Source organism: Sceloporus undulatus, chromosome 4, assembly GCF_019175285.1.
Source record: "Sceloporus undulatus isolate JIND9_A2432 ecotype Alabama chromosome 4, SceUnd_v1.1, whole genome shotgun sequence".
NCBI lineage: Eukaryota > Metazoa > Chordata > Lepidosauria > Squamata > Phrynosomatidae > Sceloporus > Sceloporus undulatus.
In genome coordinates, this window is record NC_056525.1 from 32,527,846 (window position 1) to 32,548,031 (window position 20,186).

The 20,186-nt window shown below is 39.9% G+C and overlaps 1 protein-coding gene across 4 annotated transcripts in view; it reads right to left on the minus strand.

Moving 5' to 3' along the window:
- Positions 1-20,186, minus strand: part of SRC (SRC proto-oncogene, non-receptor tyrosine kinase) — a 117,996-nt gene that overhangs the window by 7,724 nt on the left and 90,086 nt on the right. For 2 of the 4 annotated variants that reach the window (XM_042462678.1, XM_042462677.1), the window contains exons 5-13: positions 16,744-16,779; positions 15,314-15,412; positions 13,014-13,117; positions 9,280-9,429; positions 8,281-8,436; positions 6,451-6,630; positions 5,805-5,881; positions 3,994-4,147; positions 3,550-3,681 (exon numbers count right to left, since the gene is read on the minus strand). In XM_042462678.1, coding sequence (XP_042318612.1) covers positions 3,550-3,681; positions 3,994-4,147; positions 5,805-5,881; positions 6,451-6,630; positions 8,281-8,436; positions 9,280-9,429; positions 13,014-13,117; positions 15,314-15,412; positions 16,744-16,779 — 1,088 coding nt within the window. The remainder of the gene's footprint in view (positions 1-3,549; positions 3,682-3,993; positions 4,148-5,804; positions 5,882-6,450; positions 6,631-8,280; positions 8,437-9,279; positions 9,430-13,013; positions 13,118-15,313; positions 15,413-16,743; positions 16,780-20,186) is intronic. The other 2 variants (XM_042462680.1, XM_042462679.1) reach the window with 1 other exon arrangement.

Here is a 20,186-nt window from a genome sequence, read left to right on the forward strand (position 1 = left end):
CAGTTCCCTTAATTTGGCACAGAAGCTTTCCTCTCTTTTCTTATTCCTCAGGTAGTTTTTCTACTGCTAGCAAATACAGAGCTAAAAGCATGTTGAGGATGAAAACCCTCTCATAGCTGAGTCCAACGTCTTTGTGGCATATGGGCATCCTGACTGTGTGGGTGGTGCAATTGCACTGAAATTCCATCAGATCATTCATGTCATCAGAAACAATCATGTGACCCAAGCCATCTACAAGGTTGGAAAATCTATAATATTACTGATGATAGGTAAAAGAAGAACCACAAGGATAGGGGAAGAAGTTGTTCCAGAGGCTACGATGTTGTTAGCAGAAAATATGAAATGGGCTTCAAAGGAAGAGAAAGACCTGCAGTCCATTTTCCATAAGATATCTACAAATTTTGCCTCCCTGTGTCAAATACCTGTCTGTGTAGCTTCTTCACTAAACAACAACAACAACAAAAATGATGAGCTTTCCCCTTCATGAACTAGCCCCAGATGATGGTAAATGCAGCTTCCGTTTCTTTTGAACACCACAATAGATGCTTGAGAGTTCTGCCTTTTCCTCACATTTAAGACATCAGTGGGAGAAAACATGGCAGCCTTACATTAAAGTCAAGCCAAAATTTGGTGAGTTTCAGACACGTGTCAAATTTGGCATGGTGGATGAGGGAAAGATCTTGTCAAATGTCTAAGCAAACTGAATGAAAATGCAAAGTATTTTTCTGCTTTTTCTTTAAGCCCTGGATGCTAATTATATCTCAAGACTGTGTCAAATACACACGCATTCCCCACATTTCCCCAAGGACTGAATTGTAAGGCTCCAGGGAAATGTACAGTGCAGAAACTACTGGCACAGCTCAGAGATGCTCTCAAGGCAGTGCTTGAAAGAAAGATGTTACAAGTCTGTAAAAATATTACCTCTAAGATTTTTAACGCTGCCTATAATGGATTGCTATTTAGGGTAATGAGGGCACAACAACCCCCTGAAACACACACACAATTTAAAGCAGTGCTTGGTAAAATTGTTACTTCTTCGTGTAATAAATAAAGTTTATTTATTAGATTTCCTTGCAATTTTTGAGAGCTAAAATGCTTTGGAAGACATTTTGAGGTATTTCTTTCTCCTAATCTCAATTTATAGACCACTGTCTTATCTTTTTAGGTGGATTTTCTCCTACAGAAAGCAAAACTTACCTTGTAGGTTTTGTAATGGTACACAAGTTACAGAAGTAACTTTTAAGCTCTCTCTGAAGGATTAAATAAGTGCTGTCTTTCAGCTCAACCAGTGAAGGTAAAGACAGCTCCCCAATTAATTAATTAATTAAATTGAGGCACAACTCCTTTATAGCCTTATAGTCTTCCCCAGCTCACATGACCACAAGCAGAGGCACAACATGGCTTCTCCTAGTCCTATGGCCTGGCAGCAAGGAGCCTTACAGATAAGATGCAAGGGGAAATTATCTAAGCTTTAGCCTATCAAACTATGATGCCAAGATCAGAAACTCCAGGGCTCATTTTTCCATGGTTTGAAAACTTCCCTAACTGTACCCTATGGCCCTATAACATAAAGACAGCTACTAAAAATACATTAATATACATTTAGCCTCAAAATATATAAAATCTCCTCCTTATAGTGTCCAAGTCTTAGATGAAAAGAATTTAGATGAAATTGTAATGAGAAAGTTGCAAGTGAACAGAAAAACAAAGGTGATTTTCAATCACAATGGAACTAAAACAATCTAGATTTTTTTCCAGCCAGCTTTTTTTTAAAACTGCCAGTATGGGAAATCCTTCAAATTGAACATCACTAGAAGGAATAGCTTTCATCCAGATAAGCTAAATTTTGTTCTTTGCCCTTATCCAGACATCAGAGACGTAGTAGTCAGACAGGATGACAACAAGTTACCATCACAAGTATTGTACTTAGTGTTGCAGCAACTGTGAAAACTTCTTCCCCGATCTGCCTTGGAGTTCATTCTTCTGCTGCTGTATCAGCACTCAGAAGGAGAACAGTGGGCTAGGCAAGGATACCTGTGAGTCCCCAGGGGTTGTGTCAAGCATGGAGGGATAAGCTGCAGCTGTCACTTAGGATACCACAAATTAGGCTCACCAAGAGGCAGCAAAGCAAAAGGAGGACTATGACAGACAGTAGCTTCCTGGTGTGCTTTTACATTACAAGGGACTATAGGAAGTTTCTAATTACCAGGAGTGGTTTCAGGCAAGGCTTTCATTGGGCAATAGCACTTATTCACAGAATGATTGGAAATTCAGATGAAAATGTCTTCCATTTGTAAAACCCTATGTTTCCCCATCACATGTTCCATCTTATTTCTATCCACACAAAAAAATCTATTAAAGAGGGAAGGCAGAGTAGCTACACAACATCTTTTGATTGGTACCAGCTAGGAGCCCTCCATAAGGAAGCAGCTGAGATCAGGGGTGTCACTAGCAGAGTGCGTGTGTGTGTGTCCAGTCTGCACTAGGTGACACCCTAAGGGTGGGTGACACCACTGCCCCCCAAACATTTTCCTTTTGGCAGAAATGGGCTGTGGTATTCGCCTGCATCCCTTTAAAATGCTGCAGCTCAGCAGAAGAAATGGCATGAGTGAGATGAGAATCAGTGGGAGGAGAAAGGAGAGGCCTCAGGGGGTTTGTTTTTTTTAAAATGAAAGAATATATTAGTTTTACATTTTCTTTAAAAACATAACATCTTGCCAAATTTTCACTTTAATTACACAACACGTGAACACATTTAGACTGTGTGTATGATATTGTAATTTAAAGGTATAATTTTAATTTTGCTAATTGTTTATGTCACAACTATTGTCCTTACATTCAGTGATATATGGAAATTATGATTTATGAGTAACATTAGTACAAAAAACATTACTAAGGATTCTGTAGGATGTGGTATGGGAGGAGGTCAAGGGTGTGTATGTGACACCATGAGTTACCACACTGGGTGATGCCAACCCTAGTGACACCACTGGCTGAGGTCAGAGCTATCTAGAGTTACTCTCTATGATCTTAAGCAGATCTTTGTAGTTTCAAGTTTTCCCTTACTTGCTGTCCGTCCGACCATGGAGATGGATTAAATTTGGAGCTTTGTGCATGCAAAGCATGTGCTCTGTCACTGGGGTAATGGCTCTATCCTAAGCGAATGAGTTCTCTAAACCTGGCTCTATGGCCCTGGCAGAACAAGTAGCAAAACTAAGTACAGTTGTCCCTCCATATTCGCTAGGGTTAGGGGAACAAGACCCCTGTGAATATGGAAAAACCGCAAATAACAAAAACACTGTTTTTACCTGAGAGGACACCTCTCTAGGAATCTCTAGGTCCTCCAGTGCAACTCTGTGGTCAATGTCCAACATACACTGACCATACAATGGCACTGGAGTAGCTACAAATGGTCTTTCAGTGCAACTTTTAGTTAAAGTTGACCACAGAGTTGCACTGGAGGACCTAGACAGTCCTAGAGAGAACATATTAATGAAATCCGTGAATAATCAAATCCGCAAATATGGAGGGATGACTGTACACACTTACCTGGATATGGCACTCGGCCCTTTGTGGCCAGTTCAGTCAGTAGTATTCCAAAGGACCATACATCTGACTTGATGGTGAATCGGCCATAAAGTGCAGCTTCTGGGGCAGTCCATTTAATGGGGAATTTAGCACCTGAGCAAGGTAAATACAAGAATAAAAAACAAGTTCAAGAATTACCACTCTTGTAGAATTGTAAGATTGGAAGGGACTCCAAGGATCATTTGCTGCAACCATGATGACTTCAGCTAACAATTACATCTGTATCTTTCACTCGCTGTGCTAAAAATATCCAAACAGTGAATTCTGTACCTAAGTAAAAACTCACTTCTACATGATCTCACTAATGCCTTGCTGTATTTCACTCCCAAAATCATCCTCTCTGACACACTAACTAGTTGCTTCTGAAAATTATCTTCAAAGAACACAGGAACGTGTAGTCCGTACCTTGCCTTGCTGTGTATTCATTGTCTTCAATCAGACGTGCCAGCCCAAAGTCGGCCACTTTGCACACCAGGTTCTCTCCAACAAGGATGTTGGCAGCTCTGAGATCTCTGTGAACATAGTTCATTCTCTCCACATATGCCATGCCAGATGCGATCTGTAACCATCCCAAACACAAAAGACATTCTAAATCTTCTTGAACTATCATTAGGTTCTGTCAACATAATGCCTAACAAGGCTCAAATTATTAATCCAGGGTGGATTCTAGTAACCATTTTGTATACTGGCTGATTGAATGAAACTGCTAGGTGGGTGGTGGGATCATTTTTAAATGCTCATTTGGACAGTTTAGGGGGAAACAAGCTAAATGGTCCCAGAGTTCACCTGGGATGGTGACTCAAGGAAATTTGAATAGAGGAACTGGAGGAAGGTAAAACAGATGAAAAATAAAATGTCATTCATTTACTACTAGGAAGTGGCATTGCCCCACATACCTTGCCAATACTGCACAGACTAAAAGAGGCATTGACTAGCACTGTGGGCCCTTGATATCCACTGGGATTTGGTTAGGGGACTCCCTGTAGATACCGAAATCTGTGGATGCTGTGTCTGGTGTTTTAGAAAAAATTCCAAATTTGGCATAGCTGTGGGGAATTTCCTCCTCCCCTTTTCAAGTCTTTTCAGCCTCTGCAGAGCCAGGAAGCATCTTGCTACTTTTCAAGCTTTGCAACTCTGCACAAGGTAGAAACTCTTGAATAAAAGCCTCTTCCTTAACCAAGAACTGGCTCAAAGGAAGCTAATGTGTGGAACCAGTCCCTTTGGGTGTCTGTGGCTCCTCACTCCCAAAGCAATTCTGCTCAGTTTCTCCCAAAATACAATCAGTACCAAGATAGAAAGAGGCAAGAGGAATGTGAAGGATAAAGGAAGCAGGAGCCATCATAGCCTTGTTCTCTGAAGCTTGGTTGATTAACTTCTCACTCAGGCTGGAAAATGTCTGATAGGGAAAGTACTGTTGCAAGATATGAAACCAGAAAATGCATGGCAAGCAACAAAGAAGTGTGATGCATTTTCAGTATAATCCAGCTGTCTGACGGACCATTTCTACCACAAAGTGACTTAATGCTACCTAAGGAAATTGTGATCCGCTTAAATCTTTACAAAGTACTGTTTTTTTTTCCTGAATTTTAAAAGAAACAGTGAATAACATGGGATTAATTCTGTCAGCACACACACACACACACACAAAAGCACAGGATCAGGGCTTCACATAGACACTGGCATCTGAATGACTGAAAAATTGCCACTGCAGATTTAAGACCCCATCTGAAAGCACTCAGAATATCATATTTTTTTCCCAAGCATGTACCACTTCAAACTACAACAAGGAGAACTTCATGTTTTAATACTTCAGCCAATAATCCTCTTCTCTGTCTCTTTCCCACTCTCTCTTTACACATAGATAAACTCAGTACAGTCAGCCCTCCTTATCCATGGATTTTTTTTACTCACAGATTCAAGCATCCATGGCTTGAAAATATTCAAAAAAGTATAAATTCCAAATAGCAAGTCTAGATTTTCCATGTTATGTAAGGGACACCATTTTGCTCTGCCATTATATTTAACGGAACTTGGGCGTCCATGGATTTTGTTATCCATAGGGGATATTGATAACATTAGATAACAAGGTCCCACTGTTTGTGACAGAAAGAGACTGTGGTAGCCTACCATGTGGACAGTCTCTTTAAAGGGAGATAGTTTTCACAGGGAAGCATTCAAAATAAGTAAAAATGTTTCCCAAAGCATGCTACACTCACCTGAGCTGCCATGTCCACCAACTGAGGTAGTCTCAAATACTTGCCCATCTCACCCTTTAAGAAATCCAAGAGGCTTCCTAGGATTGAACATACATTCATCATTAATTAAGACCAATCCTTCAATTTGTGCAGATGTTTCTCTCCCACCCCACTTCACAGATCAGCAGCTGTTTTAAACTCAAAGAATAAAAGAAAAAACAACCTTTAATTGGACTAACCTGCTATTTTAAAAAAGTAGAAGGCACTTAAGACTAATAAACCATCCATTAGCCTCCTCACATATATACTGGTTTGGTGCAATTCTCTGCACTCCTTTTATAGTGGCATAGCAAAAAAGTGTTGAACTGTGAGTTGGCTGTATGACAGAATAATGTGGCTTCTTTAATAATATTAGCCAGTTTCTTCACAATCCATTCTTCCTACATTTATAGCACACTAATTTCGTTATGTGATTTGGTCCTTGTAAAATGCAAGTGTCCTGTGTGCTGCCTATCCCACCTATAGCTAAATGAGAAAGACAAGGGGTAGTTGTGGATTTTTCCCTCCTTGCCTGAATTTCTAGCTTGTTCAGTGTTACCCATCTGATTTGAAAACAACGGCATCCACACAAAGTATCCAACCACTCTGACACATGTATATTAAGCACCTTTGCACATATATTCCGTCACAATGTAAATAGGCTCCTCAGAAACCACAGCATACAACTGCACCAGTTTCTCATGGCGCAGTTTCTTCATGACCTGAGCTTCCTGTAGAAATGCCTCTGGAGACATTGTCCCAGGTTTCAGAGTCTTTATTGCCACTCTGGTGGTGCCATTCCAGGTCCCTGGAGTAGAAATAGGAATAGATTAGTAAAGCAGACTTTTAACCAAGAAACATGTGTTCACAGGCTCCATTTTACCATACATATATCTCAGAATATGACAAGAGATTAACAGCTATTTCCCACAGTTTAGTGTTTTTGGACTTCAATTCATGCTCCCTCAACCACTGCTCATCTTAGAGAAGATTGATAGGGATTGTAAGTGACCAGGCTGGGGATGGCTGAAATATAATTTGTACTGAAGAACAGGCAGGGAAAGGACCAGTGGAGGATACAGTTGCTAACAAATGCAGATTACCAGGATTTTTTGTGAATCTGAAGTATAATAATTCTCCTTCCAAAACTGTATGTCACAAAATAATTTTTTCCCTATCTGAGGGATGTTGTCCCTTTATGAGAAGATAACCATTTTAGTTAGCAAGAAATAAATGTTTTCAGAGTTATTTAAAATGTTTGTAATCCTTCCCTCAAAAAGTTAAGTGTTAAGTCTGTGCAGTTCCAAAAGCAACCACCCATTCAGGTATTATCTATGTTTAAATGTCCTCTATTTCCAAGATAGAACCATTAGGCATGTTTGACCCATCTTTTGGATTGTATTCTGTCTTCAAATTCACGTAGCTTTTAACAGCGTCTAGATGAACAGAGGAGCAAGCAAATTGCAATTTTTGTGTTTGGCAACACCCTGTGGTTTGTTAAGAGACTAGGAATTAGTTCCATAGTTAGTTAGCCTTGGAGCAGACTGACTGAAATCAACTGAACATATAGTAATCATGACTGAAGACTTTATCAGACTGTCAAAAAAGACGGGAGAATAGCGGTATGCTCCCATCAGTATTGAGCAACTACTCAAAGATTATCACATGGTGTTGTATAATATTGCTATTATCCCATGATTATCCCAAGAATAAAGAGGCATTCTAGAATGCCTCTTTATTCATGGGATAATCGTGCAATAACCACGATGTCGTGTGATAATCTTTGCGTTGTTGTGCGATAATGACGGTGACATACCACTATGCTCCCATCTTTTTTGCCAGGCTGATAAAGAACCAAGTTCCATTGATTTCAAAGATATTGTTCCAAGTATGATTAAATATGGAACCAACACACACTCTGGAATACTCATGTTCATGTCTATTTTGATCTGTGGCCAATATATACATAAAACTAAACTAGAATAGTCTGGTTTATAATTCCTACATTGTGTTAGTCCAAGAGGAATCCCTAGTATTATCCTTATTGCTTAATATTCTTGCTTTGACTTGGTTCCTTCTTTCCTACCTACCCCTTAACCTTTCCCCTTGCCAATAACTGACAAGCCTTTACTGTACTGGTGGCTGTTATGCTGCTCCAATGCAACATCCAACATACTTCTGATGCAAGCTGGCAAGGCTTCTGTTACATCTGACCTTGCCAGCCTTTTGTTTTTCACAGCAGATCATAATAAGGCTTGGGTGCAGATTACTGAGATGGATACCAGGAGAACCTGATAGCCATGAAACAGCCAGAAAGATGCTTGTTTTGCAAGCAGCATTAGTGGCTGCCTTCCTAGATCTCACCCTCCTTCTAAAATTCACTTTCCTTCCTACAAATTTAAAAGCCATCAAATCCCACATGTACCTTATGGCTCAGATATCTGCTAGAAATTCTTACCCATCCACACTTCTCCAAAACATCCTTGCCCAAGCTTCACCTCTAATCTCAGGGATTCCCGGGGAATTTCCCATGCATCTTTTGCAAGGCCTTGGGTCTGAGGCTTGCTGGTTGGGCAGACATTGGTGAGACGGTGGCACAAGCCATCTGCATGTTCTGGAACAAGGAAGCATGGAATAAGACACAAAGAAAAGCCACTTTAAGAAGTTTTTTTCCCCAAGGTTAAAAGGGAGCACTTTTCCTGCCTCTCTGATCTCTATGTGCTAGAAAAAATATTGGAGAGAGACACCATGAAAGTGTTTTTTCTCTCTACCTCTCACTTCTTTCTTTCTGCTCTAACAGAAATCTCTGAACCAATACAAAATGATGTGCACCCCTTTTATTATTATCTTCTGAAGCAGAAGCTGCTGATTTGTGGTCTTGTAAATAAGTAGATCAGAGGCTTTATGGTGTTATGGCAGTTAGGAAGTAAAAGCTGGAATCAATGAAATCAGCAGAAAAAAACTGGAGAAATGTCTCAAGGTGCTCAGAATGTGGAAGAATGATTTATTAATAAAAAGGGCAACGTGTTTCAGCTTGCATAGGCTCTCAGAGGCCTTCATCGGGGACTATATAAAATCATAAAAATAATGGATAAGGAATAGTACTCGATGGATTGGCCTGCTGGAATTTTTTGGATTAATGCATAGGGAGTCAGTAAATACGCTGGGTAATGTTAGGATAACAGATAACAGTGAACTCTTTTAAGATCATCCAACTCTACTCTTGCTTCCCTTAGAATTAAAGGTAGGAAAGCTGCTTGCTCAAAATTAAAAAAAAAAGTTTGATTTGTTGCCTCCCCCTTAGGAGTTCTGTCACATTTTTGGACTCCCACCCTTTCTTTAAGATACTGTTTAAACTTCCTCAGCTATTTGCTTTTTCTCAAAGTACCTTGGAAAAGACCTCTGTATTTTGCAAACAATTCTTCATGATTACAAGTTATACTGATAGGCCACTTACTGGAGTAATATGCCACCAGCTGCTGAAGGCTGCTGAACTGCGTGCGAGAGGTGATGTAGAAGCCACCATTGTCCAGCTTGCGGATCTTGTAGTGCTTCACATTGAGGCCTTTGGCATTGTCAAAATCTGAGACAGAGAGGCAGTAGGCACCTGTTGAGGAACAGCACATACAGCTCAGAGATTCTACCCAAGAGACATTTCAGGGCCAATCTTTGTCAGGACTGTATCTCCACATGATGTGCATTATTCATTCATTTAAAGGTGAAAATATTAACAACACTAAGAATGTTCCTATGCCCAAGGAACAGAATGACCCAGTGTGAAATGGATGTATAGACTCTTGTTTGTCTTATACAGACCTAGACTAACCTATCTCATAAGAGATGAGAACAAAATACAGAAAAATGATACACAAAACCCTATTGATTCATCATTTCCTTCTGGCACTCTGAAATAGGAAAAAATTTTCGAACAAACCTCACACACAGATTTCCAAGCAAGCCTCTCAGCCACTAGAATGTTTTGATGTCATTTGCATTTTTTTAAAGCTGGAGATGCTGCAGTCAGCAGGATAGTAACTTCACAGCAGGATTAAGATGGGGAAAATGCAGAGCGGTTACCTTTGAAGAACAAAAAAGAAGCCAGCAAGGCCAGGGCTGTCTAATTATGGCTTCCAGCTGGATCAGCCTTCACTCTGATCCTGTCAAAGCTCACCAACTAATTTGTGTGGGGTTAACACAGAGCTCAGAGACAGAGGACCTTTGCAGCAACACCTCAAGGAGGAGGGGGGGAATAGATTCTGGCAGGAGATCTATAGGGAAATGTGGTTTCTTCCTTCACTGCTGATGTGATGCTCCAATTATAACAGGAAAGTGCTGTTGTGTTAACTTGTCTGAAGTGTCAGCTTTTGGATAGTATGTGCAAGCCTGGATTGATTGGCCAGGCATTTCTAACACAAACTCTTGCATTTTTTTTTTTAGAGTGGCTCATTTCCCTGTTTCCTGAGTGTTACCTTCATCTGGACATCTAGTGGTCAACAACACACTGACCAAAATTAACAACTAGGTTGTTATTTAGTGCCTTTTAAGAATGTTGGGGGACCAATCAAAAGTTTAAAAATCAGTAGTAAAAAGCTATATGCCATTTACATATTTATTTTTTAAGATGGAGATGCTACAATCAGCAAGCTAGTAACTTCACAGCAGGATTAAGGTAGGGGGAAATGCAGAGTAATTACTTTTAAAGAACAAAAAGAAACCAGGTGTTGGGTAAATCACACTCTCTCAGCTTCAGAGGAAGGCAAAGGCAAACGTCCTCTGAACAAATCTTTCCAAAACTGCCCTATGATAGGGTAACCCTAGAGTTGCCATAAGTCAGAAATGACTTGAAGGTACACAACAGAGCTATTTTGTAGGAAGTTGATTTTATTTTACTATCTTTACTGCCTCAGACAATTATTCTTTAAAAGGGACCATGGAATAAATAGTTTTCCCAAGTGTTTCACCTTTAATGTGAACTGTAGAAGCAACCTCATATGCAGGTTGGTGTAAAAATAATAAATCTCACATTCCTTTTGATGTGTCATCGGCTGACAGCATACCGTACAAAGTTTTAGCACATGGCAATGAGGAATATTTCAAGGAGGAATGCAGGAAAAAAATCTTGAAGAGAATATGCTACACAGATTCTGTTATAGCTCTAACAACCAAACTCTCCCGCTCTCTTCTAGTCTCAGTGGGCTCTTGGTATCCTTTGGGCTATGATTCCAGAACCTCCTGTGGGTACCAAAATCCATGGATGCTCAGGTCCCACTAAATGCAATGGCATAGTAAAATGGTGTCTCTTCTTTATAATGGCAAAATCAAGTTTTGCTTTTTGGAATGTATATCGTTTCTGAATATTTTCTAGCTATTGTATGGTTGAATCCATGAATAAAGAATCCGTTGATATGGAGGGCCGACTATAAATATATGGCCTATTCATAGGTATGAGGGCTTCTCCCTTCATGAGTTTATGCCTATCTTGGATAAACTTATTTTACAGACCAGGAACTGAAGAGGTCAGAACCAAGAATTTCTACTGCTAAATTCTGTGCTCACATGGGTTTTATTGCTGGAGTATGTATGTATATTAAATATATGTTGAAGCTATCCTTTGTCTCTACCAACAACTTCCTACAGTACTACGCATAACTCCATTAAATAGTTCCTGTAAACACAACAAACAACAGCCCCTGGCAGCGAAGAAAGACAAAAACTCATTTCCTCCTCTGCAGAGTTCTCTGTTGCCATTGGTTACCCAGCTATTCCCAGCTCAGTGACCCAGTTTCAGCACCATTCTCTTACAAAGAGGACAGGCATAGGATCCAGTCTCTGCTTACATTTAAATCCCTCCCAGCTCTCTACCAATCAGATCAGTAGGGAGGAAGAGAAACCGAGGGAGTACAACTCTGTTGACAGGACTGACTTTAGATACCATATACAGGCAGAAGATGTGAGAATATGGCCATAACAAAAACATACCTCCTTGACTGAAGATGCTTGTTCTTAAGGATTTTGAGCCATAACACTGGAAGCCTGCAGACTATACAAGGTCTAAAGCTCCTGGGTTTGAAAACTTCCAATTTCTGATTGCCCACAAAAGTGAATCCACATTTATTTTTTGCATGCTTGTGGCCTTTCTCCTTGGACAGCCAGAAAATGTGTGACTGGTAAATGGTAGTCCCCAGTGATAATGTCTTTTTACTGCCCTCATCAAGAATTTCAAGACAGGAACACAACTAGGGTGCAAGTCTATTTCACTCTTCCCAAAGAGCTTCACTTTAGCAGCCTTAATATGTGAACTTCTCCAAGAAGCTTAAGAGAGGGACGAGAGGTCCTGCTAGAACAGCAATTCCCAAACAGCATGTCAGGAGAAACATTAGTGGGTCATTTCACCAGAAGCTTCTGTGAGCTCATTTACTGACCCATGGAGCAAGGTTCCCACTACATGTCTCTATGATGATTTGCTTCTTTCTGATCAGAGAGGTATTTCTGTTTTGCCTTCTCTTTGAGTACCTCTGGAGCTTTAATCACTTCCAACCTTGTCTCCTTCTTTGGAGGTTTTTAAACAGAGGCTGATTGGCCATCTGTCAGGGGTGCTTTGATTGTGAGTTCCTGCATAGCAGGGAGTTGGACTTGATGGCCCTTGAGGTCTCTTCCAACTCTATAATTCTATAACCACACAGTTATAAGCCAAATTATCATTATCCAGAGGTAGTTGCCTGTTGCAAGTCTACATGAGTCAAGAGGCACACCTAGAACACAGATCTGATGAGATATAACATCCTACACCCTGGTATTTTTGTTTAATCACTTACATCATTTAAAAAGGATACATTTACTTGTGGCTCTCCCAGTGTTGTTGGACCATAACTCCAATCATCCCTCACCACTGGCAATGTGGGTGAGGACTGATGGAATGTGCAGTCCAACAGTATCTGTAGGACCACAAGTTTTCCTCCTCTGCTGAAAAAGTAAACTCTTTGTGGTTATAAATGTGGTATGCTTCTCAAATGGAGTGATGTACTTTCAGTCTCAATTCAGGAAAAAAGAAGAGCATGCCTAAGCTATTAGAAATTTGGGCACCACCATCTTAGGATTGTAGAACTGTTGCAGTATTCTAGGTGAAACAGGAGTAGAGTCTTCACAATGATACTTTCCAAACATATGTATTGCTTCACCAATGACTGTTACCTTTCGTTGTCTCACTCTCTCTTGCCAGGAAAGTTCCTCGAGGATTTTCAGGATTGAGTAGTAGCCGTTCAGATTCTCGGCGAGTTATCTTGCCAAAATACCACCTGTAGCAATGGAATAGAGATGAGCATGGAAAGATCACAGACTCCAGGTTTCCTCAGCTATTGGCCCGAAAAAGACGAGCCACATAAACCGGTTTCCAGCTGCATTTTGGGCTTAGTGTTTAGATGACACACGCCCCAAGCGCAGCCAGAAACCACACTGAGGTGGTGTCTTTTACAAAGAACCGGGCCAAAAAGGAGCAGTAAAATACCTCTTCTTTTGCTAGCCCAGTTCAAAACCATGATGGGAGTATAGATTGGGCCTGCGGCCTGATTTATCAAGCCTGTCTTGTTTCAGCCCTATGGTTAACATCTCTTTAGAGACAGGAGAATCAACACCTTCTCTTATAAGCACATAGCTTGCAGATACTAAGGCTTAGGCCCAAGTATTTGTAGACAATAGGAAGAAATATCAGATACTATTCAGCTGATGCAATCAACAAAAGGGAGATCAAGAAGCTGTACTATAAAGAACAATCAATCAATCAATCAATCAATATTTCCAGTGGAAATGTAAAGCTTATTAGTTGTAAGTAGGAGGGGAAGACCAAATTTAAAATGTTTAGAAAAACCCTCTGGTTCATCTTACACAGGACTGTATGGTATGAGAACGCAACTAGGAAATAGTATGCAGTGTTCATCTTCTTTCCCATATCCAGGTCCCTGCACATGAACTTACATATTAATGGTGAAAAAATGTATATAGAGGTACTTTCCATGGACATATGTTTGTTTTTTATAGAAGTTTTATTGAGCACACCTTCTTACACATTACATTCTAAGGTGGCAGAGCTGTCAGTGTTGAGATTGAAGATCTGAGCCCTCGTACATTGGGTCCAGAACTTGAACCTACATAAAGCAGTATGCAAAGTGATCTTGTAGCACCTTTGAAACTAACTGTACAAAATAAGTTGTAGCATAAGCTTTTATAGACTTGGTCCATTTCCTCAGATGTATCTTCCTAAAGAAGTAGACCAAGTCTTCAAATATATGCTACAACTTCTTTCATAAGATTCCTTTGCAAACTAATATTCCAGACTAACATAGCTATGTCTCTGAATTCTGCATAAAGCAGTAAATGTTAGGAAAGGTACACCAACAACCATTAGCTAAACTGAAACTCCAACCTCAAGTATAGTATACTAATTGTATACCAAATACTGAGGAAGTAACAGGAGGATGTTTCATATCCATTTGTGGACTTTCCAGAGGCATAGGACTAACAGTGCTAAACTAAATGGACCTTTCGTCTGGGTCAACTGAGCTCTTTTTATGGTCATAAATTTTAAAAAAGAATCTGCACCATCTGTTATCCTGTAACAAGAGATGACAGTCTGAAATGCATCTTGATCTTGCCAAGCATTGTTGGAAAGTGGCCTGTTACAGACTGCCAAAATAAAGCTGCTTCGGGTCTCTTTGGAGGTATGTTGTTTAAATGATGCATGGGTCCTAAGAGTCCAGAGGTTGCGCCAAAGCCACACTCCATTCCTAAGCACTGGAGTGCAGCTTTGGTGTAGCTTCCGGATTCTTAGGACCCATGCATCATTTAAACAACATACCTCCAAAGAGACCCGAAGCAGCTTTATTTTGGCAGTCTGTAACAGGCCTGTCTGAGGTTTATCTCCACAGAATATTGTGGAACTTCCCCTTGCCATAAATGTCTCTTATCCCAGGACTCAAGAAACAGGGTACAAAGTTAGAAGCTTCTTCATAATTTCCTACCACCAGCAACTACAGTGCACCCGTGTTTTATGCAGGCCGCACCGGAAAAGCCCCTCGCATGTCTCAGAAGTAGCAATGGGGCACGAAACCCATTACTTACAATGGGGCTGCAGCATACGCTGATATCCCCTTATGCAGAGGGATCTGGAACGGATCCCCATGTAAGGGGAGGGCCCACTGTATATGAATTCTCAAAGGGAATGTATGGGTTTACTAGGCAAGGAAAATTTTATCCTGTTTCAGGGGCCTGGAAAAGTTCTTTCTGGGGACTAATTGCCATAATCTCAAATTATCACTGAACACTACAAGCCATCAAGGGAAAATATCTTATATGCAAACCAGAAAAAAATCAACAAATTATGTTAGATAATTGTTTGAACTTAAGATGTGCTCAGGTGTTGTGGCCAAAGACTTAGTGAAAAACATTCTGGAGTTTTTTCTTCTTGTTGTTAAAACTGTCTAAAAAATTTCAATTACTCTTCAGCCTGGATGGAGTCTGAGGGTGCGACATAGTTACTGGGGATGTAGCCTTTCTGACCAGTTGTGAGAGAGTGAGCCAGCCACCAATCTCCTTCCCTGGAAAACACAAAAATAAAGGAATGCATCAGTGGAAACATACAGGTCAAATGAACTTTCCAGACCAGTGATATTCCCAGCATGAAGTCAAAGGCTTTCACGGCCAGCATCCATAGTTTTTTGTGGGGTTTTTTATGCTCACATAGCCTGAAAAAAAACAACACAAAAGTCTATGGATGTTCCCAGCAGTTTTCATTGACTCCAAACCAGCTCCAGCTGTATGAGTTGGGAAGGCCAAACTGCATGTTTGAGATTTACTCTACATTAATTTTTGTGGACCAAAATTCTCCAGCACACATAGATAAGATCTATAATGAAGTTAAATATCATCCAATAATGGACATATGCTAGGATGGTATGAGATCATTAGCATGGGGAAAATGAATGTGCTTCCCAAAAGACTTTGCCTTTTCTCCTGAAGCAGATCTGTAATTGCTATTTACCTTTCCAGAATGTATAAAATAAAGCAATTATTATTAAACACAGATGATATAATACATCCAGAAACACAATGATTTTTTTAAAAAAATTAATGAAATTGAACGATTTTGTAAGCACACCTCCATCCAAATCTGGTAGGACCTCTGGGAGCCAGACCTGGCTTTCATTAAGAATCCCTGAGATCTTATACAGTTCTTTGACAAAACAACCTGATCTGTATCTCTTGGGCTAAGATTTGGATTGGAATTTAGCTATCTATCACAGGAGTATGAAATCCAAATGTTGAGAAGCACTTATTGGTGGGATAAATGTCTTAAAATATGCTTGTAAACATATTTTGAAATAATATATATATTTAAATATGAATTAGCATACATACTTAAACACATATTTTATTTTTTTTTAAATTAAAAATACAGATTAATGGAAAGAATGAATGTGATGAAATTAGGGGTAAAAATAAAACATGCAAAATTTGACAGGGGTTGGAAAATAAAGCATCTCCATCCCCAGCTTAAAGACCACAAGCTGGCCATCCTGGCATAGGCAAAAAGAGGACATTAGCAATTCAATAAAATATAACCTCTGAACAATCACCATTCCGCAGACAGAATAAGTAGACGGATGCATGATTTATGCAATATATTCCAACAAAAGAATGTTGGATTTTTTCTTTGTAGTGAGTTCCTCAGCACATGGCTATGGGGTATGCTGGTAATGAGGGTAACTCAAGCAAATAAGGTGGTCCCCATAGCAACTGAACTGTGTCATTATCAGAGATTCCACAGCTGGCACCTTATTAGTTTGGTTAAGTGACACATAACACACAGTCCTTTTAAATAAGGAACTTCCTTACTTAAAAAGGCATGTCAAGTACCCACTGAAAATACCTTTGGAGCCCTTTGAATCTGAACCAGATCTGGTTGCTGTATAGGAAGCATTGGAAGTCCAAGAAAGCAGAGGTGGGAATGGGGAGGAAACAGGCATACAAACAAACACAAAAGAAAGAATTGTGATAATAAAAAGGGAACACATAGCCCAAAAGCAAAGTTTAAATACAAAACAGCATAAAGCAACAGTAAGAACTAAATATTAAAGCACAAACATGCAGCCTGGGAGGGAGGAGGTATAGTGGAGGTGGGGAAATAAGTGATGAAAGAGGAATTGTATATCCTGGAAAAGGACAGAAGCATGCTTCATCTGACAGTAGCAGGGGGGAAAGCCACTGAACTGGTTAAGCTAAACTATACAGAATAGATATGGCAATGTATTTTACTGAAGCAGCTTCTCTTACTGGGGGTAGGGGAATTATACTGTCTTCTGAGTTTCACAAAATCTTCATTAAGGAAGAGACATTTCAAATAAATATTGACCAAAACTTCATCTTAATGATTTCACACATGGCTGAAACTTAAAAGTTAAGAGACCAAGTGTGAGCAATGGGGGGAAAAGATTGAATAGCTGCATAGTGCATTTTGATTGGTAGTACTAGACAGTGCCCTTCAACATACTGTGTTACATTTTGAACTGTCTGTTATATTTCGAGGAATCACTTGGAAAAATAATTTTTGGAAGAAAAAAACTATAGTGGACACTGAAGCCACCCCTAACTAAACAATCGTGGGATTATATTCTGGGACCCATCGCACACCATTTTACCATTGTTCAGTTGTGGATTGCTTCAGCATATTTTTCTATTTATTTTCTAGTCACCCTGAGTCCCATTGGAGAAAGTATACAGTCAGCCCTCCATTTTTGCAGGGGAGCCATTCCAGGCCCCCCTGCAAAAATGGAAACTTGCAGATATTCAAGCTCCATAGGCTTGAATGGGGATGCATGCGTATGACTTGAGTGGTTGCAGGCACGCCCCCCATTTTAACCTCCTCAGTTTGTTCCTCGCGAGTAAGTGAACGTCATGGATCTGAAGTCCATGCCAATGGAGGGGCAACTCTATAAGCAATCAGTTTTGGAAAGTAACTTTCCAAGCACATCTTTTTAAGAAAGTAAGAGTAAGAAAGCAATTCAATGCACCAAATATATCCTGGTCCCAGTAAAAGGGGGCAAGAAATCTCTGGCGTTTCCAGGTAGGTTCCAGCTGCGTCCGTGCAAGGTGTGATACTGTAAGTATAAACTGTGATATATCCAAGGGCAAAATAGGTTAGAGGTGAGGAATGCAACTAAGACTCTCCTAGGCCTGCATTTTTCTTTTCCTTTTGCATGACTAAGCTTAGAAGCACTCACAGAATGTCCAGGTGGCTTGGAATGCCTTTATCTTGCAGAAAAGCACAAAGACTGCCAGTAGCAAAAAGACAGCGGGTGGCAAATATTTAGACTCAAGAAATGCCTGGGAACAGCAGAGAATGATCATCTCAAGCCAAGCACTGATATAATGTTTTTCAATGGTTTGGGGAGTTTTACTCGACTGTGCAGATGTATTGTTAACATTGCAGAAAGAAAGCAAAGTCTCAACAAATCAAGAATCAAATATTATGTATTTGATTTCCAAAAATAAATAAATAAAATGGTGCCGTCCACAAAGATCTTTACTGTATACTGACTGATACTTTTTACGTTGCTGGTTAAAAATTTACACTTACAGTATTACTGACATTCTTTACATCCCAGTTAAAATATAAGGTATGGCTAATAAATTGACTTACTAATCATGTCAAGACTTCCGTTAATGCAGCACAATGAAACTAGTGTCACTCTTACAGGAAGAAATACTTTGTTAGGGATGACAGGTAAAATACGATAGTGTGTCTAGAGAGACTGGTGTATTAAGAAGGGTTTTCAGATATCCTACTTTACTCCACCCCATGCCACCTAAGGGAATTTTTGTAACTGGGGCAAGTATGGACGAAAATGCAAGAAGATATGTTATTCATTTGAGAAAGAGGCTGCAAATGATATCCTACATATTAGAAAGAAGTGAAATTCCCCTGACTTCTTTCCATGATATTTCAGTGTCTCTCATTTACCATGACCGCAGGGAGAAACAAAGCTGGAAAAAAGAATCCCTAGAATTTTCTTCCAAGGCACTCTCAAGAGAGAGAATTTGCAGAAGATTATACACTTTTCAGAACAACTTTTCATAGGAATGAGTAACTCAGTAGAACCAAAAATCACAAAAGACAAATCTCTATGCTTTGATTAGCAAGGCCTGGATTCAAAGGCTAGCGTGATCACTGTTTAGTTCTGACCAAACTATTCTTCTCTGTTTCATCCAAATTTACCCTGCAGGATAGATGTGAGGATAAAATGGGATACTGCCTTGGATACAAAGGCGATAAACTGGTTGAATTTTACAAGGTTACATAGCAAAACTTTTCAATACCTTACGTTTATGCTAGGGGATAAACCTAATTTCAAGGCATGTTTGCTTTAGTTATTTCCCAGACAAATTTAAGATACAAAGGAAGATTCAAAAATACCCTAAAATATTGAGAGAAATCTGGCTACATATGTCCTTAAAAGACATTCAGGAGACTAAGAGACATGGCAACTTTTTTTCTAAGAGTTGAAAGGCTTTCACAAAAGAGGGCAGACTTGAGCCAAACCCAAGTGATTGGTAATTTGTGTTGCTTAGCCAGCATGGCATAGTGGTTTCAGTGTTGGATTGTGACTTCAGAGACCAGGGTTCGATTCCCTGCTTGGCCATAAAACCCACTGGGTGACCTTGGCTAAGTCACACTCTCTCAGCCACAGAGGAAGGCAATAGCAAACCTCCTCTGAACAAATCTCATCAAGAAAACCCCATGATAGGTTCACTTTAGGGTTGCCATGAGCTGGAAACAACTTCAAGGCACACATTAAATACACAAATCCAGTTTTCCCACATTATTACTCTCCTCTTCATAAACATTGTGAGTGCAGTGACAGTGGAAGGGCAAGGCATGTACACTTCTTTGGGTTTTCCCTTTGTTGTTGCCTCCTCTTTGACTAACACCTCAATAGGTGTTTCTTTGCAGCTTCAAAAGGCAGGACTGGATCTAATGGGTTTTAGTTATAGGAGGGTAGGTATCAGCTGAACAATTTGGTAAGATAAATGACTACCACAGTTCAACCATAGAGCCAATTACTGCCAAGGCTAATACGCTCTCTCATTCACTACAGGTCTTCAAACAAGTTGGACAGCCTTCTTTAGGGGATGCTCTACCTCTGAATTTTCTGCATGGAACAGGAATATATGGACTAGTTTAATGAGAGCACTCCTTTATCACTTTGAACTCCTAAACATTTTAAATACTGCCATAATAGCAAGTTCTGTGAGAGCCAGTGTGGAGTAGTTGTTGGACTAGGACTCTGGCTGCATCCACACTGCAGAAATAAT